This window comes from Triturus cristatus, chromosome 6, assembly GCF_964204655.1.
Source record: "Triturus cristatus chromosome 6, aTriCri1.1, whole genome shotgun sequence".
NCBI lineage: Eukaryota > Metazoa > Chordata > Amphibia > Caudata > Salamandridae > Triturus > Triturus cristatus.
Window position 1 is genome coordinate 699,155,543 of NC_140589.1, and position 26,814 is coordinate 699,182,356.

At 46.1% G+C, this 26,814-nt stretch overlaps 1 protein-coding gene across 2 annotated transcripts in view; it reads left to right on the plus strand.

Moving 5' to 3' along the window:
- Nucleotides 1-26,814, plus strand: part of ASCC3 (activating signal cointegrator 1 complex subunit 3) — a 2,113,369-nt gene that overhangs the window by 138,382 nt on the left and 1,948,173 nt on the right. For both annotated transcript variants that reach the window (XM_085611187.1, XM_085611188.1), the window contains exon 3: nt 18,077-18,227. In XM_085611187.1, the coding sequence (XP_085467313.1) occupies nt 18,077-18,227 (151 nt within the window). The remainder of the gene's footprint in view (nt 1-18,076; nt 18,228-26,814) is intronic.

A 26,814-nucleotide genomic window follows, 5' to 3' on the forward strand; every position in this document is an offset into this window, starting at 1 on the left:
TTAGTGAGGAACTTCCCTATTTTTAAAGAAAATGCGTATAGATAAAAATATGTTGATATAAAAAGTTGTTAATTCTCGTTAAGGAGCATATTACTTTCCTTGATTCAAATTCTCCTTGTGCCCTAAAAATGTTAATCTACCTTATTTGTCTTTGATCACAGGTGTGTTTGTCCCACACTTTTTTGCTTATCTTTGCCCTGATGAAGGTGTAGCCCCGGCTGGGGCTTGACACCGAAACGCGCGTTGGCGTTCGTTCGATCACTGGGTAGCTGAAACGTCACTACCTACATCTTATGGATGTCAACTACCAAATTGCTATTTAATCATCTTATGGCAGCCCTACGATCCCAATGTGTTCTTATTTATGTGAACTAAATTTGTATATTATATGTTGTGGTTAAAATGATGTCATTGTGGAATGTGTGTCAGTATGATTGTGATTTGTGAATGAGATGTGTGGGACTGAGCTATTTTATTCTTGTGAATCTTGAAATGTTACTTTATTTAACTACCTTGATCACACTAATAAATCAATAAAGTTGAGTGTGAGTCAAAAACATTACTGTTCATTTGAAGTTTGTCCTGGTCCGCCCACGGTGTGTGGTCACCCATCCCCGGACCCTTAATAGGGCCTTTCTGAATTAACATGACAGGTAGTTTTCCTTATTGATGTCTGAGTCTAAGCCATGCCATCCCATGGGGTTGTGAGAGTGCAGGTGAGGGCCAACTTATGCATGGCTGGTCGCGAGCGCTAAGGGCAAGTGCAGCCCTAGACGAAGAAGTATATGCCTGTTCGTGAAAGTTGAAAGGACAAAGCAAACAAAACCTCAACAAAGTGGAAAACAAATCCCATACCACCCCCCTGCCCCCTCCCCCCACCCTACACTTCAAGAACGGAAGCATCTGTCGACCCCCCCTTCGAACGAAACCATACTGAAGCACTCGGATCGGTTGCGTGTAGGACCCCTCCAGAAGAACAGAAAACCAGTGCATCGGCATGAAACAATGTGAACAAACAAAGTCTACCAAGGTCAGGTGCCGCCCCTGCGGGGCGCCACACCCCAATGGTGGTCATGCTTCTGAATCGGACCACAGGACTGTTAAAGAGTGGGAGTGCGAGAAAGGTCAGAGTCCACCTGGACCAGAGGCAGGGACGAGCCCAGTACGTTCTCAGTGGAATGATGCCTGCTGCGTGGTGGAGAGCCTGATTGGCTGGAGGAGTCATGCCGGTCGAGAGCCGCTGCACTTAAGGATCTAGAGGCCGTCGCTCGTGATTGGCGCCCCTTACAAGACCTTGTACGGCGCCGGCGCTGGTGGCCCGGCGACCTCCGCCCCACAGGTTGCGATCCCGTGCGTTCCGTGGAGGTGCCACGCCGGGGGCGGAGGGGGCGCTCCAACGTCAACCATGTCCACGCCGCCTGGGGAGATTCAAAGATTTGTGTCTTGCCTTGAAAAATGACCGCAAGGCACGCCAGAAATTGGAGCTGGTATTGCAGGCCCAGAGCACGTAGCTTTTTCTTAACTTCCATGTAGGAGCGCAGTAGGTCTTGGACCTCCCTGGTATAATCTGGGAATATCATAATGACATGTTTTTGGAACCTGAGGGGGCCTGCCGCGCGGGCCGCCCACAGGATGGCATCACGATCTTTGAAGTTGAGGATTTTAAGGATGATGGAGCGGGGGAGTGGCACCTGGAGGAGGTTTGGGCGCCAAAGACCTATGGGCTCTCTCCACAACGAACCACTTTGACAGAGCCCCCCCCAGGCATCCATGACTTAAACCATTCTTCAACGAAAATGGCCGCCTGCTCCGCCTAAACCCTCTCAGGAAACCCCACCAGGCGGAGGTTGTTGCGACGTGCGTGGTTTTGTGCGTCTTCAGCACGCCTGTGGAGCTCCCTGGTGTGAGTGAGAAGTTGGGCCACCTGTTCCTTGAGTTGGGAAATGTCGCCTTCGGCCGTGGAGATCCGAGTTTCGGCCTCCGTCAGTCGCGCGGTGGCGTTGCAAAGGTCCTGCATGAGGAGGGACACGTCCACCTTGATTTACCCTATCTTCCCTTCGACGGATGCCTGAGAGGCCCTGATGGCCTGGAGGATAATGTCAAAATCTCTGGCTTGGGGAGGATCCGGCTCGGAGGTGGTAAACCGGTCCATTTTGGTTTGTGTGGGGGCCGGTGTAGGCTTGGGGCTCCTGTTCCTCCCCATGGCCGGGGGTAGATCTCAGAGTCGTTGGGGCAGCGGGAGACCGGGGGGGAACGAAAGTTCGGTGCGGGGGGGCAGAGTCCCGCAGAGGCGTGGAGTGTTCGAAGGTTAATCAGGTGCCGTGCTAGGTGAAAGTAGTCGGGGAGCACTATAGGGACACTGCCCCGCCGGCGCTAGCCACAATTCCCGGCGGAAATGGACGGATTGCTAAAGGAGCCCCATTGGCGCAACCTTGTGCCCCCAGACCGCCCGGAGTACTTCCTGCGTCACTCCCTCATGGGCGAGGTCCCCAGACAGCGTGGGTCGACCGACACAGGAGCCCCTCCTCCAACAAACAGCTGCCACTGAGCTCCCCGGTGCCACCCAATGTGATGGCTGAGAACGCCCCCCCCCTCCCACTTCCCCCCCCCCCCCCCCCCCCCCGAGCCCAATGCCAACGGAGCGTGCGCCGGCCTCCACAACAGCCGGGGATCCTCAAGTCGCCGCGTGCAAACAGGGCGGGCGGGGGCACCAACGCGCCCAAAGTCCAACCGACCGGGGACCAACCTGCCAGGGGCCGACATGCAAAGGAGCGACCTCCGCCTCCCGGCAAAATGCCCGAATGTGTCCGTCGCGGGCCAGGCCTCGCCAACACCACAGGTCAGGCCCAAACAAAGTTTGTTGCCACCACAACAGAAAAGGAGGGGCCCCCCACACAGTTCCAGGGCAAGAGAGATGCGGGGGAGGGGGAAGCCCGCACCCAGCGGCCCGATAAAGCAGCCGATCCCTGCCTCCGGTGCAAGGTGGGGGAAAGCCGCTTCCGGACTCAGCAGAGGACCCAACCTGGCAGCAGGGGAGCCGACCAGTGCCACCTCATCTGCGTGTCCATCCTCAGGCCCCCGGGCTAAGCCCCACAGTCAACCCCGGGGCTGGCGGAACAAAGCAGGTGGGAGCGAGGTGAGAGGGCGGTTTCCCACCCCTGTGCTGTTGCCAGAGCCGACAACCGGTCCCCCCAATCACCGCAGGTGTCTGTAACAAAGCCCACGGCCAGGGGCACGCCCAGCCTCGCAGCCCGTAGGTCCTCGACACCGCCACCCGGTAAGATGGCCGAATGCGTCCACCGCAGGCCGGGCCTCACCAGCCCCACAGATCAGGTCCCAACAACGTTCTGCGCCACCACACCAGACAAAGATGGGCCCCCACACAGTGCCAGGGCAAGAGACGTGCAAGGGAGGGGGGGGCCCACACTGCCCGACAACGCAGCCGATCCCCGCCACCGGTGAAAGGTGAAGAAAAGTCTCCCCCGAACCTGGCAGAGGACCCAACCAGGCCGCGGGAGGGCCCGGTCCAGTGCCACCTTGGCTGTTTGCCCAACCATGCGTCCGGCTGCCTCAGGCCCCCAGGCTAGGCCCTACAGACCGCTTCAGGGCAGGAGGGACACGGCAAGTGGAAGCAAGGTGGGGGGGCAGTCACCCAGGCCCGCGCTGCTGCCCGAGCCAACAGCGGTCCCCCCCCACTCACCACAAGTGCCCGCAGCTAAGGCCACGGCCAGGGGCTCGTCCAGCCTCTCAGCCCGTAGGCACTCGTCCGCTCCTCAGGCGCCAGCCAATCTGCCGGCTGATCCGACGGCGGAGGCTGCAGAGTGCTTCAGGGCCAGTCTCGCCCGCAGATCGCGTCTCACAGGGGACCGGGACAGTGGAAACAGCCCGCCCCCGTCCAGCGCCACCACACAGCTGGCGCCTCAGCCCCGCTGACCAGGGGCTGCGCCTGTGAGGACAAACAGGCCGCAGACCACAGGAGGCCACAGAAACCCCGCACCGGCACCAAAACACCGGAGGGGGAGCGCCACCAGACAGGGAACACACGGAAACCGGGTAAGGAGCTTAGATGGGCGCTGATGTCTGTGAGATTCAAGGCGATGACGGAGGGGTCCGGAGCACTCTTAGAGTTCGACCGCCATCTTGACGCCTCAGGCCACACTCCCATGGATATGCCCTTTAATGAGGCTTTCCCACTCACCAGTCCCACCAGCAAAATCACAAACTCTGTGGATGCTAGAAGACTATTGTACCAGCTACTAGAGTTGCTTCTGGTGATAGCAACATCTAGCCTTGTCCTTTCGTGGCTCCAAGAGAAGAAGAGAAGACGTAATGGTAGGGGGCGAGGTCACCACTAGTTCTCCAGTGCAATTTTCTCAGACTAGTGGGTCCTTCAGATTGTTCAGGGGGTTGTTCCACTTCTCCAGATCCCACCACTCCTACCAAAGCAGACAGCAGGTCTATCAGCAGCATAATGGGAAAGCTTCACACAGAGCACCTTAAGAGGCAACAACTGCAAGGTTAGAGACAGAGGCACCCCTGATAAGGAAACCTTCGCTCCCAAACAGTGACGTCCCCGGATTTCCCCCTCCCCCCCCCCCACCTCCCTAATTTCATAATACCTGTCGGGAGAGGCTTCATGGATTTCTTCCCTGCTGGGAAGAGATCTATATGGACAAGTCGGTCCTATCCATTATAGAGCACTACTGCCTAAAAGCAGCCATAGAGCCAGGGCCCTCTCAGCACCACGGAAAGGGTGTCTATTCCCTATATTTTATCATCCCCAACAAGGACAGATTCCTCAGGCCAGTCCTTGACCTCTGTCCTCTCAACAGATCCATCTATCAGAGCATTTTCACATGGTCACCCTACAAGATGTCATTCCTCTGCTACAATTTCATGGTCACTCCTGACTTGAAGGACGCCTACTTTCACATACCGATTCATCCAGCTCATCGACGTTACTTCTGCTTCATAGTAAATGATCAACACTACCAGTTCAAAGTGCTACCCTTCGGAGTCACCATGGCTCCTGGGGTCTTCACCAAGTGTTTAGCAGTGGTGCCTGCTCACCTAAAAAAAGAAGGGAATCCAATTGTTTCTGTACCTTGACGACTGGCTGATCAAGAGTGCAAGCACACACCAATGCCTGCTTCATACTGGGCCACAATCTCTCTTCTTCACAACTTGGGTTTGTCCATCAGGCCCATTCTTTCCAGGAGCCGCCCTCAATTCCATAGTGGGAAAAGCTTTTCCCAGCCATTAGAGGGTGCACATATTCTGACAACTGCTGCCTCTTTTTCAGTCAATTGGTCCTTATCAGTTCACACTGTTATGCACCTGCTAGGAATAATGACTATATGCAATGCTAGTGTGCCTCATGCCATGCTTCATATACATCCACTTCAGGAGTGCCTCTTTAGCTGATTGTCACAAGCGGAGGGTCACATGGAGGATGTGCTGTTGTTATTGGCCAGTCTTCATCACTCTCTGCAGTGGGTGGAACAGTAACAGTTTGTTGCAGAGCAGGAACTTTCCAGACCTTGTTCTGCAATTGACTAACTCTACAGACCATAGTTAGCCAGCTGGGGCACTCCTAAACCACATAACAGTCCAGGGCCTGTGGCCACCTTATCTCCGTGGTCTCCACATCAAGTACTTGGAGCTGTTAGCTAGTCAACTAGATCTCAAGGTGTTTCTCCTTAATATTTAATGCAAGGAAGTCCTGGTACGTACTGACATGGCAGACATGTTTTAACTGCTAAAGCAGGGGGTACTCTACCTCCTGTCCCGCCTCCTCTTTGGCATATTACATTACGTTTGGCTTTGGTCCATCCCTCACCAAGTTCATCTCCTGGCAGAATACGTTCCAGGAGTTGATAACCACTTTGTAGGCCTGCTCAGCAGGGTGCAGCAAGAAGTCCACAAGTGGGAACTCCACCCACAAGTCCTGCCTCCTAGTTCCTCAGGTGGGGTGCCTCAGACCTAGATGTGTTCGCCATAGCGCAAAATGCCAAAACTCCGCCGCCTGGTCTCCACACTCTAAGTCCATGGGCAAAGCTCTCTGGATCAATTTTTCAGGGCTCTTTGTCTTCTCTTTTCCCCCGCTCCCACTGATCCCACTGCATGTTGAGGAAGCTCAGCCAAATATCCCTCATCCTAATCCTGGTGGCTCCGACATGGACCAACCATGGTTCTCCACTCTGCTCAAAATGTCTAATGCCCTCCATGAGAAGCTTCCAACTTCTCACACAAGATCACAGCAAGATCAGGCACGCAGACCCCAGGCAGCACAACCTGGCCATTTGACTACTGACGTCATGGAGTTCTGTTATTTTGAGATGCCTCAGGAGTGCATGAACATACTCAAAGAAGCCAGTAGGTTCACTACATGCACCTGCTACGCTGCTAAATGGATAGATTTTGTGCATTAATTTACCTTTAACAACGTTAATCCACTCACCCCCACAGTGCAGAATTTTATTTGTTACCTCCTGCACCTTTAGAATTCAAGTTTGGTTTAGACCTGAATCGGGGTGTAAACCAAACCATGCGGCATACATGTCATGATTCAAAATCTGTGTTATCAAAACTTTCATGGTGGGCCTCAAGCTAGTAATACCACTCAGGGTTCTCCCTGCCCCAATATGAAACCGTAATATAGTTCTCACTAGACTAATGGAGCCACCTTTTGAGCCCTTGCATTCATGCCCTCTACAGTTCTTCTCCTGGAAGGTTGCCTTTCTCATCGCAGTCACCTCACTCAGACGCATCTGTGAATTGCATACCCTCCCTCTTCAGGAACCTTTATTCCAAGTGCACAAGGACAAAGTGGGTCTCAAAACCAATCCAAAGTTTATGCCTAAGGTGGTCTCTCCTCTCCACCTCAGCGAATCCATTGAACTCATTGACTCAGTAGCTGAAAGAGCACTCCACACTCTTGATTTTAAGCGTGCTCTTATGTATTACATTGATAGGGTCAAACCCTTTTGTAAGACACAACAGTTTGTAGCTTTTTCTCAACCCCATAAAGGACACACCGTTTTGAAGGCAGGTATTGCCAGGTGGATTGTTAAATACATCCAGACCTGTTGCGCTAAAGCTGAAAGAACCCTACGCCCTGCCCCAGACCATACTCCACTTGCAAGCAGGGTGCTACTGTGGCTTTTCTAGGAAAACATACCCATAGCAGATATCTATAAAGCTACCACATGGTCCACCTCACACACTTTCACAAAGCATTATTGTGTGGACATTTTGTCTAGAGCAAACTAGAGTTGGTCAAGCTGTTCATAAGACATTGTTTCAGACCTTTGCACCATCCACTAACTAGTTAGCGCATAGGCGAGTACTGATTTTCAGTCTATGCACAGCATGTGTATCTACAGCCAAACATGGTACGAATGGAATATGTTACTTATTCTGTAAACATCTGTTTTATTGGATGTTGTGCTATAGATTTACATGCACCCACCCTCCTCCTGGGCTCCTGGGTGATTAGAGACTGCATAACTGTTGCAATCAGGTGACTGTGATCTAGGACCTTTCAGACTGCTTGGAGGGTTGGCAGCTTGGCTCTGCAGCTCCAACCACAGCACACAGCACAGACTTAGGGGGGTGGACAAATGCCATGATCAGTATGACCACAGAGACGTGTCATTAACCTTCTGAGCACGACAGACATGTTTCCTTAACAGCAGCAGCCAGTGCTCCTCGAAGAATCGCTGCCATACCCCACTCAGGGATACAGAAGTGAGAGCTTCTGCCTCTGTGAACTCAGGAGCCTAGGGACTGCTCAGGAGTTTCTCATGTGCCCCTAAAAAGAAATCAAGCCATGGCAGCCTTCTGGCCTACCTTGAACAGCCCCAACTTCGAGCTGTAGGCAACAGGGAACAAGAGATGGGTCTTACCCATCGAGATCCGGCTGCACAATCCTTGACTAAATATGATCTCCTGGAGAGCCTCAATGCTTTCAAGTTTGAGTTACACTAAGACTTTGATAAGTGCGTGGCTGTTGTTTGTTCACTCTGACCTGTGGGCTAAACTGCAGGAACTATGTGCAGACGTTGATTCGATGGGCCTGAGGGTGATATATGTGGAATCTAGACTAGACAGACTTCAGGCGTACGACTACGCGGTGAGAAGCACGGACGGCACGCTGGAAGTGCAATTGAAGGGGGATCTTGACAAGATTGAAGAGCTGGAATACAGTTTGAGAAGAGAGAACCAATGAATCAGGAGTCTGAACGAGGAGGCCATGGAATCTGAGCTTTGCATTTTTGTCACTGACATACTCACTGAGATCCTGAGTGATGATCATCCAGAAATCCACATTGATAGAATTCCTTGCTAGGAGACGGGTCCAGCCACAAAGACCTAGAGATGTCCTGGTCAAATTCCACTATTTCTCTGAGAAAGAGGAGGTCTTGTGCAAGGTTAGGGACTGTGGCACCGTCTGCTACCACTACCAGTCATGCAAAATCTAACAGGGCATCTCGTAGGCAACCATTCAGTGCCTTGCTGAATTCAGGGCAATTACAAAAAAAACTTGGTGAAGACAGTGTTTTCTACAGATGGCCATGCCCCTTCACCCCTTCTTTTGAACTGGGTGGAAAGTGCCATGCAGTCAAAGATATTCTGCGAGTGGCTGATCTGCTGGCCATGCCTTCTCCAGATAACTTAGCGGAAACCCCGCAAAGACAGCATGTCCTAAGCTCATCGGCGCAGACAATAAATTCAACAGGTTGGAGCAGACCAGTCTGTCGTGGTACATCAACATGAGACTTTGGGGGGGGAGGGATCAAGAATAGCTCCCACCTTGAACTCTCTGGAACAGTTGACCTTTGTCTGCCTTGCATATGACTGAACTATGACCTGTTTCTACCTGAAGGTTCCCTTCTGGCCTTCTCATGAGGATGTTCTTAGGCTGTAGTTTTCAAGGACGATATAGGAATCGATAACTGAATTGATGCTTTGACCACCAGTTTGGTGGAGGTGGGGGAACTCGATAGCTTACTCCTGGTATGTTGGCTGAGTCTGGGTGGGACAAGCGAGTCAGGGGATGGTCTTCTTGCCTCCAGTTGGAGAGAGTGGGGACAATGTGTCATCCCTATGTTCTATTGATATAAAAGATGTAGCTACTTCTCTTAGTTGGCGCTATTGTTGTGATTTTATTTTTTGGGTTTTCAACATTGCTTATTGGTTGGGGTATGAGCTCCACCAAGGATCATGACCCTCACATCCACCTGTCTACACTTGCACTATTGGCTAGTTTACTCCAAGAGATAAATGGTCAGTATATTTACCCTTAACACAAAGGGCCTCAATACACCCAACAAAAGAGGAGCTATTTGGAATAATCTTTGGGGCATTGTTTCAGACATCATATGTTTCCAGGAGACGCACCTTATGCAGAGAGATCGGAAGAGACTGTGACACATTGCATATCCCATAATCTAGCATTCTTCTGCCCAGACTAAAAAATGGGGAGTAGCTATTTATATACAGTACAATACACCTGTAACTGTTTCTCATGTTAAGACTAATAAAGATGGTAGATACTCACTCTTGGTCTGGATCTTACAGGCGCACCCCATTATCTTTGCCACAGTCTATGCCTTCAACACAGCACAGGACAAGTTTCTCTAACATTTTTTAGAGATCATGGTGGAGAATGCACAAGGTGACATCATCCCTTCATAAAGACAGGGAGGGAAGAAAGTTGTCCCATACTGGGTCTTTTTCTAACATTCCTGATGGCCTCCCTGGTGAATGGGTGAAGAGCTGCTTGGCGCAAACTCTATCCCTCTCACCTTGGCCACACCTTTTACTGTTACACCCGTCGCACATCTTCTCACATTGATTATATTCTCTTGAACAATGCATTAATGGCTAAGGCCCATTCGATGGAAGTCTGAGCAATTGCAGTTTCTGGTCATGCCCTGGTAATGGCCTTGCTGGACCTTGGCGTACTGTAGAAATGAGGGGGGGCGGGGGGTGTTGGCATCTACACCCCTCACTGTTATGCAACCCAGTACTGTGGGGAAAAATCAGCCACCAAATTGATGAATGCTTTGAAATTAATGGGGTTGGGGAAGTGCTGGCCATGTAGTCTGGGATGCCTTGAAGGTGGTGCTCCGTAGATGCAGCAATTGGAACAAAAAATGTAAGATTTGGAAAGAGTAAGCTTAGCAAACCCCTCCCACCTAACCACATGCAAGCTCTTCGTGGCCAGGGGTGAACTCCGTACGTACCACACTAACAAGGCAGAGCTTGCTCTTCTACATCTCAAAAAACATTTGTAAATCACAAGGGATACAATGGGAACCCAACTGGCCAAACTATTGCGAGGGAACCACAAAACATCTGAAGAGGTCAGTCGCTTCTAATCTTCACTCTAGGCAGATGGCTCTAACTCTATAGTAAGATAGGTAACTTTTCTGTAGGATATTAAGCTCCTGGAAATTGCAGAAACACAGAGAGAGGCCCTGATGATGCGACCAATCCAGTTGGCTGAGGTCAATCAAACCATAAAATGTTAAAAACTGACTAAAACACTTGGACCTGATGGGTTCATGATCAATTTTATAAGACATTCTCATCTAAATTTGGCGCCTAAATTGGTCACTCTATTTAATGACTGTGCTAGTAGAGGTTCCATCAATTCTACTATGGGGGAAGCTGTTATTACAGTTCTCCCCGAGGCGGGCAAGGTTCCTAAGTTATGCACATCCAATCTCCTTACTCAAAGTAGCAGCAAAATTATATACAATAATTTTAGCCACCATACTCTAAGTGCTCGCCTCCATGATTTATGCTGACCAGAGCCGCTTTGTCCAGGAACGCCAGACCCATGATAGTATACTTACCATCATCCACCTGGTCGAAAAGGGCCACCTAAAGATAATCCCTGCAATCCTGGAAGTGGAAAAGACCTTCAACTTGATGGATTGGCCCTTTTTGCATCTAAAATGCTACATGGGATTAGGCCCTGTCTTCATGAAAATTATTTTTTCCAACTATGCAAGGCTGTTACTGCGGGTGACCCTGAATGGCCAGACATGTATGCCCTTTGCGCTATACAGGTTCACTAAGCAGGAATGCCCACTTTCCCCGCTCCTATTCGCTCTGTTTATTGAATCTCTGGCCTGCCTGATTCGACAAACTTCGTTGGTGTCTGGAATATCAAAGGGGGCAAGGGAATTTAAAATGTCACTATATGCAGGTGATGTGCTCTTGTCAGTGGGGTCCCTGGCCACTTCCTTGCTGGTGATAATCTTCTAAAATCTTATGAGGTGGTATCTTTGTATAAGATAAACTATGATAAATCGGAGATATTGAACTTACCACTGACCGACGGCAAAGTACTGATATTGGTAACTGCTCTTTCTTTTAGATAGTCCAAGAAAGCTATTAAAATATCTTGTGGTAAGGATCTCTAAAGTTCCTGAAGAACTTTTTTCCATTAATTACCCATAAAATGGGACTTGGAGGCCTGGGGTAGTATTATCCTTTCATGGACAGGCAGGATCAATGCGATAAAGTTGTCAGTCTTGCTATTCTTGCCTTATCTGTTACAAGAGCTCCTGATCTGGTTGGACAAAACATATTTAAAGCAAATCAGACAAGGGCTACGGTTTATCTGGAGGGGAAGGGCACCAAGGATTCTTCAGAGACTATTGATCCAGGGCAGGGAGGCGGGAGAAATGATGGCTCCCACCATCCCTCATTTTTATCCAGCTGCCCAACTGAGAATTGTGAGGGAATTATCTGTGCCAGAGTCTGAGACAAATTGATATCAAATGGACCATTCTGTGGTTTGCAGGCCTCTCTGGGATTTAGTCTGGGTAAAGATAAAACATAAACCCCCTCTCCCCCCCCAACCCCCGGTTACATTAGCACACTTGTAAGCACTACCATGAGGAGGACGTGGGATAGCTAAGTCGCCTTGATGGGAATGATAACATACATCACTATACATGACAATTCACTACAATGGTGCCTTCACCCTAGCTATGGATGGACAGATTCTTAGGCAATAGAGGGAGAGTGGGTGCTGAAAGATTTCAGATATGTATGAAGGGGCATCCAGTACGTTTTTCTGCAATGCAAAGCAGACAAAGCACACACTCCTCTATCTGCTCTGCCACCACGAGGGATAAGACCCCATTTGAAATACTATTGCTTGTGGGCACCAGGAATACTACTTCTAAGCTCAACAGGTTACTTGTTCCGGAGGTGCCTGCATGCGGAAACACAACAAGGGATAGGAACAGTTCATCATGGTAAACAGAATCCAGCATTACTATGGAAAGGACTGTGGCGAGGTATTCATTCATCTTCTGCTTCGGTCTTGGATAGTGAAATTAACTACAAAATGTGTCTTGTGCGGAATTACACACCCTCCTGTTTACACAACATGTATTAGAACTCATCCCCTAGGTGTTGGAGGGGGATGCAGGGTGTTGGGGGATGCAGGGTATTGGAGGAAAATCTGCATATTTGGTGGACATACTGCAAAATCCACTCTTTTTGCAAGAAAGTAGCTGGAACATTAAGAAATATTGGAATTTCCCATGCTTTTCACACCCAAGGTGATGCTATTGGGCTTAAAACCCACAGAGTTGAAGTCCATGAAGAACTTGGAATGGCACATGGTGCTGCGATGTTTGGGAGCTGCCAAATTGTCTATCGTTCATAAATGGAAGAGTGTAGACTGTCCTCGAGTGACACAATGGTATCATCAGCTATAGTCTAAGTTGCCAATTGAACGTCAGACTTTGGTATGAATGGCACACTCATGTTCTATGAGGTAAAATAGAAGCCGATGTGCACTATGTTGAGCTATTCGACTGTTAAATATTTATAATGCTGCTTTATATAAAGGCGTTGGACTCAATAGGATGACTGACTTGGTGGTCTTGTTTGGAGGGGGGTTCCATCTTCCGCAGTTGGGGAACGGAAGAGGAAGGGAGGGATGCGTTAGGATGGGAGGGGTGGGAAAAAAACAAGACCTAGTTTGTAATGTGGTAGGCTGAGATTTTCTCTTCTGGGTGAGCTAATCTTATTCTGTTACTTGGCTAGCTGTAGACCCCTAGTTAACAGTTGAACTCTTTGATGGACCATGGCCTAGTGGATGTTCCTCGTTTGAAATTTCAATAAAAAGATATGTGCAAAAACGAAAAGAGGAGTTACAATGTTTAGATATTATTTTTTCTGCTTGACATAATAGAGTGAACTACTGGTGTCAATATGTTCCTCAACCTACAACCTTTGTATTTTTTTAACCGGGTCGAAACAGAAACGGGAGTAAAGACTGAGGTTCAGACAGTGGCTGAGTTTGCTGGAAGGGGGAGAAGGACTAGAGATGTGGAGTTTCATACATTGTGATTTGTTATTTTGTGATACTGTTTTGCCAAGTGGTTGTTGAGAAATGTAGTTTATTTTTGGCTCCTATGGATATTAAAAGTGGAGAAGGGAGAGGATGTGGCCTAACGGCTTGGGCGGTGAACCTCGAAGCTGGGTAACCAGGTTCGAGTCTCTGCAGGGACGCTCAACATCCTGTGATTCTTGGCAAATCACTTAATCTCCCTGTGCCTAACAAAAAATGAATGTGTCCGTCTGTAACGTATCTGGTGCTCATGTAAAGCGCTCTGATACCTTTGAGTCTAGTTTGTGCTATATAAACACCCCACCCGCCTAAAAAAAAGAATGCATAATCCTTGCTACCATGCCCATAATAGAACAGAGAATGTTCCTTTACGCTAGCTAGTAAATGTATATTCCATGTATGAACTCGAAAGTGCGATACTGACTGAAGTCTAATTTTAAACAGGATAAAGGGATATTGCTACGGAATTCTGGACCTTCTATGCGGCTCTCTGTGCAGCAGACCCCTTAGCGGAGGCGGACACAAGGGCCTACCTCTCCCAGTCACCCCCTCCCCCCAGCTGCACCGGATACCTTCAAGTCTAGTTTGCGCTAACTAAAACCCCCCCCCCAAAAAAATATTAATCCTTGCCAGCATGCCCGTAATAGAATGGAGAATTTTCCTTTATGCTAGCTAGTACATTTTATATTCCATGTATGAACTCGAAACATGTGAGACAAATCAGGAAATCAGTAGTACTTGCTAATCCACAGTTAAGTGCAATACTGACTGAAGTCTAGGTTAAAATAGGATGAAGGGATAATGCTACGAAATTCAGGACCTTCTATGCAGCCCTCTATGCGGTAGAACCCTTAGCAGAGGCAGACACGAGCCTACCTCTCCCAGTCACCCACTCCCTCCCATCTGCACCGGACACGTACACCGTACTTGACACTAACATTGCACCACAAGAGGTCATAGCAGCCATTCAATGACTACAACCCGGCAAAGCACCTGGCCCGGACGGTTATGGCGCAGTTTGTTTTGGGGCACAGCTAGCTCCCTTCCTGGCATGGCTTTATAAAACACTTAGCTCGACTGAGAATATCCCAGACTCCATGCGCCTAGCCACCATCACGGTAATCCCCAAACCTGGCAAAGACCCCACAAGTTGTGCATCATACCAACCAATCTCCCTCTTGAATGTGGACGCTAAGATCTTTACAAGTGTTGTAGCCAATAGACTGGCACCCTACGTTAAGGTGTTGGTGGACCCTGACCAGGCCAGGGTTATTCCAGAGCGAGGGTGTAGTGACAACATGAAACAGCTGTGTCACCTGCTGGACAAAGTTCCGCGCTTACACGTGCTGTCCATCCTATTATCGATTGAGAAGGCCTTTGATCATGTGCAGTGGCCCTATCTACACCTCATCCTTGATAAAATGATTCTCGGCCCACTGTTCCACCAATGCATTAATTCCTGCTACTCTGTTCCCTGGGCCAGGGTGTGCGTGAATAGATTATTGTCAGCAACATTTGTTATCACTTGCTACACCAGGCCGGGCTGTCCCCTGTTATCGTTGCTCTTCACGCGTTATATGGAGCCCTTTGCGGAATCGATCGGAGGCAACCCCGAATGGGCATTCATTTGGGCGCACAGGAACAGCAGATCATGTTGTAGGCCGATGACTTTCTCCTGACCCTCACCGACCCAGACAGCACCATAGAAGCTATGATGACTGAATGAAATGCTTTTAGTGGAGCCTCCAAGTTCAAGACTAATCTACAAAAATCTTTCATCCTCAATTTGACTATCCCTGATTTGACGAAGGCCCGGCTCAGCACACAGTTCCCCCTTCCAGTGGCCTGACCATGGACTACCCTATTTGGGACTACAGATCTACGCCGCGGTCACTACTGCCAACTATCGCCACCTCTTGGCAGTCACACTATCAGACCTCACCAAGTGGAAGAGTCATGGCCTCTCTTGGCTTGGGGGAATAGCAGCAGTCAAGATGACACTCCTACTCAAAATCCTCTAAGTGATGCAAACCCTCCACCTCTAGCCTCCCTCATGGATGCTAGACCATCCACTGTCTCTTATCCTGGACTTTATCTGGGAGGGCAGACATGCCAGAACCCGGGCCTATCTCCCCTGTCGGCAGGGGGATTGGGAATACTGCATTTGAGCTGCTTCTACCAAGCTGCACAATTGCGCTATAAGGTGGAATGGTTACAGACACACACAGAGAAACACTGGTGCTTTATAGACCAGGCGATCGTAGGCATCTATATCTGAAAGGTTCCCTGGTTGCTGAAACCTGATAGGCCAGCCAGGGTTTATGTCTCACCAGTGGTGAGGGCCACAGTTGAGGTTTGGGATACAGTACAATTGAGGCACTGTCTCTCTATGCCCCTGTCCCCACAGACGCTGCTGATTGGCACCCGTACTTTTCCGCCCGTGACCAAGCGATCAGCATTTCAGGCATGGCAGGAGGCCAATTGCAAGCAAATTGGGGACCTGTTCAATGCCAAGGGCCATATGGACTTCCCTACACTACAGTTGGCTTATAGTCTTCCCTACATGGCACAATGGCAATATGTGACCTTAGCGCATTGGATTACACATCCCTGAATCTGGCCACACACTAGTTGGCTGCTCACATCCTTTGGGAAGTGGTTCCCCACCTGCACCTCCAACAAAAAACTATTATCAGACATTCATGCCTTTCTTGTCATGCCCCTGACTTCTCAATAATCACCCGCACTGGCATCTGGCCAGTGCAGGTGATTGTTGAGAGGGGAATGTGGATGCCCATTTACTAACAGGGAATGGAAGGACCTGCTGCACCGCGTATGAGCATCTGCCCTTAAAACCACTAGTAAAGAAACAATTTTAAAAATAGAACATTACTGGTACCTCTTCCCGGCTAGGATTGCCTCTTGGTACCCCACCAACACTGGCCGCTGCTGGCGCCAATATGGCCAGCAGGGCACCCTCACACACCTACTATGGCAGTGTCCCTGACTGGAGTCCTTTGGGGAGGGGATCCTGGATGCAGTGAATGCTATGTTTCAGAGTTACGCTCTCCTGGATCTCCCCAATCCGCTTACCTACCTGTTGCGGTCCAGTAGAGGCTGTACGATCGCTTTAACACTGGGCGCAGCCAAGCAACTTCTTCTTACCAGATGGGGCACTGATAACATTCCTACACATATAGACTGGCTGTACAAACTATAGGAATTATTGGGAATGGAAAGGTAACTGCAGTAGCCACAAATCACCTCCCCCTCTTTGACAGGATATGGCAAACCTTGTCTTACCTACCAATCTGCTGAATTCCGGGAACTGACCTGCTCACGCTACCTTCGGATACTCCGTCGAACCTTTGCAGGCGAGTCTGGCACACACTAACCTACCTGAGACCACTTGGTATATAAGATCACTACCTCAGACCCAGAATAGCACCGTCTCATCCCACGGTATCCCCCCCCCCCCCCCCACCTCATGCCATCTTCATACCCGCCTCCCTCTTTGTGATGCATGTATATTCTGATATTTGAAGTTTCGCTACGGACCTGCAGATGTAGGTGGTGGGTATTTGTATCACTTTCTATCATATAAACTAATAAAATAGATCTAAAACCTAAAACAGTATGAAGTACGTTGGTAAACTGAGTGGTCTAAGCAGTGCTGATTGCTGTGATCTACTGTGAACTGTGATTCTGCATAATAGTCAACACACAAATTACCTGTTGAGGCAGTTGTATGTTTATTCCTAAATGTAATTGACTCTTATCACAAAGGTATTTTCGCCTGTTATTTTAGGTCTATGCCCAAAAATACCTCCATTTACACCTGACTGGCTTTCGCAAAAGGATTTTAGGCGGGTGTAAGAGGATTCACTGCTCTCTCTGCCACTAACGTGGAGACATCAGTCCTAAATTCCATTCAAGGACTGCGAAGTGCGTATTGCAAGGCATGGTTTGCCTTGTAAATGTGTGAACATCCACAAATGTACATTCAGGGACACCCCCAAACTCCGATGTGATGCTTTCTCATCTGAAAATGTTTATAAACTTACTGCTCCCCTTGCAGGATGGGAAGAAAAATGGATAACCCCCCAGATTTCTAAACTGGAAAGAATTTACTATCTGCGCAGAAAAAGAAAAATATAATGTGCGCGCTTGTTTAGGGAGTACCATTCTCCCTGTGCAAACATTTACTCTATGTAGCATTCTGCATAGGGCACATGTGAGCCCTTGGAAGATGTCAGATGATTTTCTCAGTAGTTCTTTCGGAATCCTGCGCCTTCCCCCAGCTTTCCATAGATGTGAATAGAAAGGAATAGTAAAAATGCATTCAGATGTAGATGTAAATCTTCTCTTGCACATTTACATTTTTTTCTTTAAATTAGGCCTAGTGTTCTGATTTATTTATGTGATATCAAGGATAAGTGTTGAAAGCATGTGAATATTTGCGAAGATACCAAGTGGAAAATTATTAAGGTGAATCATTTTTATAAAGTTAAGAAGCAAATATTTACTTCTGTCTGACATTTCCCTGTTAACCTTAGAATTTGTGTTCTTTAGTTGATGGTAAAAGGTCATATGTGATTAAGGCAAATGCTTTTATAATAAATATTTTTAGATGTAAGCATTTGTTTAAAAAAAGGCTGTATAACATCTTTCATTTTGCTTGTTTTTCAGAACAAGCGAACAAAGTTCCGTGAACATGTTCTTCAGTCTGACCTTACCTGGAAAAAGATGGTTCACTTTGTCACAGATAGTCTTGATAAGAAGGAACAGCAAGCACTGAACGAAACCTTTAAAGAATTATTACATGCAGCAAAGCAAATTGGTAAATCTTTGATATCCTTTACATACCCTTACAGAGACTTTCTCTTTAGCTAAAGTCCACGGACTCTTTTGTAACATTTCAGCCTTGATCTGTCAACGTCTTAAATCATAATGGTTGGACACAAAAGTCCTGAACATTACTTGTTCAAAGAAGAAAAGGGTTGATGTATTCAGTACCGTTTGTTCTTTTTTGTATCATTTTATATGAGTGGTGTAGTTTAGTCTGCAATGGTTTGTGAGTGTGTTTGAAATTACATCTTTATATAGTTTAAATTCTTACAAATGTGGCCAGAAAGTCTGTTAAAAACCTTATAGTCCTGACGCCTTGATATACTTCCGTAAAAAAAAAATGTTGTCCGGAGAATTTCATTTTTGATTTGTGTTTTTTGTATCATTAGAGGAGTAATTTAGCTTGGGTTAACATTGCTAATCCAGGCTGGATTTTTCTGGATGACATTTTTAAAAATGCTGGATGTGTTGCAGTGATGATGTAATATTTCAGAAACCATGAGACCTATATACTTCATTTTGGTGTCAAAACATAGGTTTTGGTGGTCAAGTATTCTTATAGAGACAGAAAATTACTCCTCAGAGCAACTCTTCTGCCATTTTCCAAAATGGTGTCTCTATAATGATGTGTTTTAGCCATCATATTGATAACTTAATTTAATATTGTTTTTGTTTCAGGTTTTCCGTTGATTCAAATTCGTGAATGTGAGCAAAGCAGGTGGTAGCAGAGCATCTTTACCTGCTGACAGTGTTGTTAACTACAAAATCCGAAATCCTTCAACAAAGGAAAATGTGTCATATATCAAACTAATCTGAAAGAAAAGCTAACATCAACTGCACCTGGACAGAAGAGAGTTCAAGATGCTGCAGAAATCTGGCTAGATGAAGTTCACAAAAGATTGAAAATGATGGGTGAAGAGGATCAAATATTTTATCATTGCAACGAGTGCTACAAGTCGTATACAATTGGGAAAAAAGCCTGGAAGAAATTTGTCAAAAAAAATAACAGAATCCATTGAATCACAAGAATCCAAGTCTTCTGAGAAAGCGTCGAGAACCAAACCCAAGCCCATCCACTTCCAAGATCAATAGCTACCCCTCGTCCACCTACAACAACTGATCCGAAAGAAGAAGATCTTCAATGTGCTATCTGTGTTTTATCTGGAACAAGGGCCAAAGTGATTGATTGCTGAAATAAAAAAGTACAGAGTATGTAAGTCTCAAAGGGCAAACATGTTTTTATTTGCAGCTAGTTTCTTCCAAGAAGAAGTTTTCAGCCTTTCAGCTGATCTAAACAGCGAGGTGAATGTATTTGCTGTGGCTTTGTATGCCCACCCGAACTGCATGCATGCATTCATTTGAAAATATGAATGTACAATGAGCTCCCAGCAGCAACGTAACCACCAGTCTTCAATTAAGTTTGCTCTCTTTGAAAAAGCAAATTAAGTTTTAAAGCCACCCCTGATAGCTGGCTATGGGCTCACACTCTGTGAGATCAGAGAAATAAGCATCAACATTGATGAAACTGTAATAATCCATAATAATGAAATTAATATTTTTCTGGTGCAAATGTACAACATTTTTTTTTTTCCATTCTAACCAAAAGATAGACACTTATGGTGTTCTCAGCTGATTTGACTCCTGAAGTTCTTGCTGCCAAAATAAGATCACAGGATGGAGTAAAATATGCAGGAAGCATTTTAAGAAACGTCCTGAAAGATTTAGATTTTGGACTAGAGCACCGCAAATCATGGGAGTCAACAAGAATGCCTGAGGTTGTCTTAACACTTTTTTACATCACTGTTTAATATCCGCAAGGCAAAACTGTCACAAACTAAAGTTTTTGAGTTCGGAACAAAAGCATACGGCATTGATGATGGATGTGAAGATATAAACAAAGAAGTGGATGACAATCCCATGAACCGACAGGCTTATTCTGTACAAATGTACTGTCTTTTCCAAATCATGGTATTTATTACATCACAGCAAAAAGAAAACTCTGCTACACATGATGACTGCCCACGTAATCTATGTCAAGTACAAAAGTAGAGAGCTAATCACTTCAGTGAATAGGATTGGTGTATCAACAAGTTATAATGACATAGTACGGAGCAAAAACTTGTTAGCAGCTCATAGTGTAAAATCTTGTGAATCCGACAGCAAACTTCGTTATCTGGAACATCCAACACACATCACACTGCCATGGTGCTTTTTCAAGACTGTACCAATGAAGTAGCTGCTGGAAAACAAGCTGTGTCTGCTGTAAGCGTAAAAAAAGAAGCTACAAACTTGTAGTCCAACTGCCTTACCAACGTGTGTAAAGTCACTACAAGCCATCAAAACGTCCCAGTCTACCAGAAAGTTTCAAAGTGGCTGAGGACATGGATCATCTTCTACCTGATGCTGCGGTCCACAAAGCTGATTTAACTGAATTTATCATATTGCTTATTCAGTGCAAACTAAAGGATGAAGGAAAGCCAGTTCCTCCGTGGGCTGGAATTCAAACTCTGATCTCCCATAATAATGTTCCAGTGAAGGAGGTTGATTTTTTACCAGTAATACCATTTCCAGTAACAAACCATGCAACAGTATACACTGCTCTAAAGAATTTCCAAAATGTGCGTGCTCAGATTGAAGGCCCGCCTATCCTGCCAATTTTCTGCTATTAAAGTGTTTTCCATATTGTAGCTGAAATGTTTTGAGCAATCCAATAGAATTTGTTGATCTTTATCCAATGATGGGCGTTTTCCACATGCCAAAAGTTATGTTGCAGTGTGCAGGAAATTATCTCAGTGGATGTGGCATTGACGATGCACTTATTGAGGCTGAAATCTTCGGAAGCAAAACTGTCCAGTCAGTATTGAATGGAACTCATCATATTAGTTTGTTACAAGGTATGCTCATCATATCTGAGGGTATAGAAACAATTTGTTGGAATGCTTTCTGGAACAAGAATGACGGATTAGGTTTTGCATATCTCATCTCAGAAGTGAACAAGACACAGGGTGCACTTCATTCAAAAGACATAATACAAAGCTAGGCAATGTTCAGTACACTCAGTTCAAAATCAGAAAACCTGAAAACCAAGTACATAGATCTTGTCAAAGAATGTGAAGGAAAATCCGAACTTTGCAAGTACTGGGTGAAATGTGTTGCACATGAAAGCTCTAGTGAAATTCTTAGTACATGCGGATCAGGAAGGTGATTGAGAGCTGCATGTGAACACGGCAGAGTCACCGATTACTGTGTTTCGCAAATTCGATTGCATAAACTTCTGGTATTTGGAAAAAGTGAGAGGGCTAGAGGTGGAAAACTATACCTCTATAGAAAATTCATCCAAAGACATTTTGTGGTGAAAGAGAGGGAAGGTTCAATGCTGTGGCTCCAGATATGAAACTGGAACAGATGATCCAGAGATCACAGAAAAGCTCCAAGGGAGTTGTTGGTCAGGCACGTAAAAGTGAACATGTTGCTCAATAACAGCTAGTTTACAATGAAGTCCTTTCTATTTGCAATGTTTTCAGGGAGATGACAAATTCCAAATTAATGGGCCATCGTGAAACTGTTCCTCACCACGAACTTGTGGGAAAGAGAGGGTTATGTTTTAATAGGCATGTTGACAGCCTTTTTCATTTCATGCTGCAGCACAGAAACCACTATGAAATGACTGAGCCTGTGTGACTACACAACTTTGTGACCAAGCATATGTGGATAGCGATATTAAGACACGTCTACTAGATGTCCTGGAACATGGATCGAAACTATATGTAGGACTGTGGCAGGAGAGATTTGTATTGAAAGAGAAGGAGCAGTATGCCATAATCACTAAAGATAAACGTCCACGTTTTAATTGCCTTAGTAAGAGTTTTGTCCAACCAGCCACTACAAACCAGGTTACAAAAAAATTAATTTTTGCAAAGATCTAGAGATGGATGTAGCAAAGAAAGGGGTGAATTTATCAAGGACATCCTGTTGCATGATTTTCTTCCTACAAACTAATTATTTGATGGAGATACTGCAACCAAACCAGTGAAGCACAAACTTGTGCAAAAGCTCGAAAAAAACTTAAACCTGAAGAATTTCAGTTCGAAAAAATGTCCTCATTGAAAATTGCTGTTGTTGTGGACTATATGTCACAATTGCGAATGGTTAAGATGGCATCCATGTAAAACTTTGGAGAGGTCCTTCAGACTGTTCTACAGATACCAAAGTCAATGTGCCCCTTGCAAGAACTGCACATTGTCTTTGAAAGTTATCTTGAACTGTCAAAGAATGTGAGAATCAGACGAATGTCTACAAGTGGAACAACTGACCTTGCCTGCATTAACAATTCAACACCTATACCAGTGCAACTTGATAAATTCTGGTCATCAACATCAAACAAGATGAACTTGGAGATATTAACTCGCCAAAAGATTGCTGTTGCTTCAGTGAACACTGAATTTCTAATTATTGCAAGTGGAATGATTGTCAAAGTGGAGTTGGTGCCTGCAGGGATATATTCAAAAGGTACAGGCCATATTGTTCAAGAACTTACAAGCGAATTGGATGAAGCTGACCTTCCTGTTGTGCCACATGCTGAGTGGGCTGTTCAAAATGGTTGCAAACGAGTCTTTGTATTGTCAAAGGACACAGATGTTATTTTTGTGCTACTTAGATTTGTTGGAATGTTCATAAGTCAAGGATTGTCAGAGGTATGGATGCGTTATGGAACAGGCGAGAAAAGACACTTAATCCTGCTTCATATTCTGTACAAGAAACTTGACCCAGAGATGCCCAGTGTTCTTATCAAGGCACATATTCTTATGGGTGATGATACTGAGCAAAATTGGAACAAAGCTTGGAATTGAACCTGTGAAGTTTCTAAAAGGATTTGCTGAGACAGGAGAAGAATTTGACTTTAAAGACGTACCAAAATCCCTTGTGTGTGACTGTCACACATTTGACGTTCTTCGGTACAGCGAGTTCAAGAGATCATTCCCGCTAAGTGACCTTGCACCAACGTCATATTCTGTGCATGGACACAATAAAAGAGCATTCTACTTGATCAGAAGATGTGTAAATGTTTTGGATCTTGCATAGGTAGTGAAAGATCCATGTGGATTTGGTTGGGAAGACATTGACGGGGTGCTAAAACCTACGAAATTTCTAAAGCCTCTACCCACAGAAATTACATGTACATGGAAAACCTGTGCTACAAAAAGATGTCCCCGACGATATGCCTTTCTCAAATGCTCAACATTCTGCAAATGTACCACAAGTGATTGCCGAAACAAATAAAGTGAACTATGAAAATGTGTCTGAAACCGGAGTGATAAACATCTTTTCATATTCAGATCATAGACAGTTTTTGGTGTATACATAAAAGGATAAATAAAAAATATTATTTGTTTCATATTTATATATCACTTCTTCCTCTATTGTAGCCGCCATTTTGGAAAATGGTGGTAGTGTTGCTCTGAGGAGGGATTTTCTGTCTCTATAAGACTACTTGTCCCCCAAAACCTATGTTATGACACCAAAAGGAGGTATATAGGTCTCATGGTTCCTGAAATATTACATCACCACTGCAACACATCCACCATTTTTAAAAATTCTACCCGGATCAGCAATGGCTACCCAAGCTAAATTACTTCTCTAATGAGCTAAAACCACAAATCAAAAATTTCTGGACAACAATTCTTTTACAGATGTATATCAGGGCGTAGGGATTATTAATTGGATGCAGTTATTGACTGCAGTAGTAACATAAACCCCTGCAAGATATATTTTTGTATTAATCAAAACAATGAGCACCATGAACAGAACCACCATATGTATATATCACTGTGTAATGGCACATAAAAGCATTGATGGTTGTGGATAGAAGTTTAATTGAAGATAGATGAAGTCTTGCCATTGAGATACATAAACTAGAGTGCATGTTTACATTGGGATGCAAGCTTTGTCATGACCCAAATATCGGATTTGTCGGTCAACATTCCTGTCGTTTAACCAGAGGAGATGGGCTTTGAGTACAGAATTAGAGGTGGGAGTTAAAAGTTGTGTGTGAGTATGGTACATGCTGCTGGTAAGGTTGCTTTTGAAAGTACTCCTAAATTTTTCCAAGAATCACAGTAATCTGCTTTTACTGAGTTGTGTTCAAACATACTGACTGAAAATCTGTTTCCATAGTCTGTATTTATGTTTAAAAATTGAAGAAAGCTGAGAATACATATGAGGAATTTTTCATTTATTGGCTATGAATCACTATGAGTCTCTTTGCATCCCTTAGTCCCAGCACAGTAAATAGTCTGCTGCGCTTGCGTTTCAGGTCCCTTGGCAATAGTCCCAACAGACAACTACCAATTGTCAGTGGAATATCCCAACCAGTAGCACGGTTAAGCTGCTCCACAACCCTTCTCCAATATGTGGCCACCATCGGGCAGTGCCCAACCATATGTAAAAAGTCTGCTTCAGGGGTCATATACTTGGGACATCAAGAGTCACATGCTGGATAAATTACTGGTGGACATCTGGGGGACAAATATGTAGTGTATAATATTATATTGAATCGGTTTGAATCTTGCACCAACTGACACTCTCCGGACTTGCGCGTGAATATGGGACCAATCTCTAAGGGACAAGGGCTCACTGCTATGATTTGCCACCTTGCCTCCACTTTTAATGGTTTGACCTGTCAGTCTGCACGCAGAGCCCGGCATAGAGGAGTTACAAATGTATGTCCACCCGCCATAGTGATCATACTGACTAATGTTTGCGTGGCGTCAGGGGCTTCCGGAAATGCTGGCCACAGTTGTCAGGCTGTGGCTGCAATCTTTGCATACTGCAGGAACTGTCCGGAGCCCACATGCACATGTTTCTATTGGATTCTGTAGTGTTATAAATCTACCCTCTCAGTAAAGGTCAGAAAGAATTAGGCAGCCACTCTCCTGCCATTATTTAACAGACATCGACTGCGCAATTTGATCAATTATGATCAATACCGTGCATTCCCACAGTCCAGTCATCGGTCTAACCAAACGGGGAAATTACCATGGTAGGTTCCTATCCCTCATTAAGAGTGCCCCTAACTGGTAACCCTCACATGTACCTGGCATAAAGGATCTCTCCCAACTTGGGTCCAAATCCAGCCTATGTATCGCATGTTGGAGCTCTGTCAACAGATAACACAATTCTAGGTCTGGTACCTCCAGTCCCCCTTGTTTCCATTCTTTTTGCATCGTGTCAAGCCCAACTCTGCAACATCTGTCATTCCACAGAAGCTTCTCCATGATTGTGTCCAGTTCTTTAAGTATCCACCTGGGCAGTTCGTAGAATGTCCCCTGCATAACATATAGACGTCTTGGTAATACCACCATTTTAATCAGGGCAATCCTCCCCATCAAGGACCATCTCATTGTGTTTTAGAATTAAATGGAGTGGCACAACCCCTCAATTACCCATCCCATATTTAGGTCGTAGAATCGGTTCTCCTCATGGGTTATGAATATCTCCAAATAACAGACGCTGTCAGCTTCCAGGGTAACTCAACCTGCGGGAGCTGGGTCAATGAGACTCCACTATGTTTACCCAGCGGAAACAGTAGGGACTTGGATCTATTAATTCGGAAACCGGAGGCCTCTGCGAACTCCATCAGCTCGTCCATTAACATTGGGACAGAAACCGTTGACCGTCTCCAGTATGTTAGGGTATTATCTGCTTATAGTAACACTACATGGTCAGTCTCGCCTATCCTTATACCCTGTCCTTGAGATCCTATTTTTGACAATAAGCCAATGGTTCCATTGCTATAGCAAATAGCAAAGCAGAGAGCCTGGTACCACGCTGCAACACCATATCCACCGAAACGTAGCTCGTACGTACTCTTGCTGTTGAATTTGCATATAATAGTTTTGCCCAGTCTATAAAGTGTGAGCCCGGGCCAATTTTTTGAAGGACCTGCCAGATGTATTCCCAGCCTACAGAGTCAAAGGCCTGCTCTGCATCAAGAAATGCGAGGGTATAGTAATCTTTTAACAACTCCAATGACTGCATGACGTGGGTCAATCGACGGATATTGCTGAGGGTGTTTCTACGTGGAACACACCCTGATTGAGCTTCATGTATGAGTTGGGGGAGAAAGGGCAAAAGTCTATTTGCCAGTGCATGGCTAAGGAGCTTGAGGTCCACATTTAACATCGAAAGGGGTGTGTATGAACCTGTCGTAGCTGGGTCCATCCTCCCCCAGTACTGAAATTGCTGATAATATTTAGCCGGTAAACCGTCAGCTCCCGGTGGCTTAGCAGGCTTTAAGTCCTTCATCGCACCCATCAATTCCGACTTACTTATCAGAGCACCCAGGGAATCTCAGTCCTCCGAGGTGAGACAGGAAACCTCGTCCAAATATGCTGATATCACCCGGGCATTCATGGTATTCTGCGGTATTCAGGCTATAACCCCACCTCCGAAGACACACTGCAGGGTCACCCAGTACATGCCAGCTCATCTCATCCCTGTAGTAGGCCTCTCTTCAGGGTTCACAGTCATCAATGCCAGCCCCTGCACTCAGGGGGCCACACCCGCCCGAGGACATACCG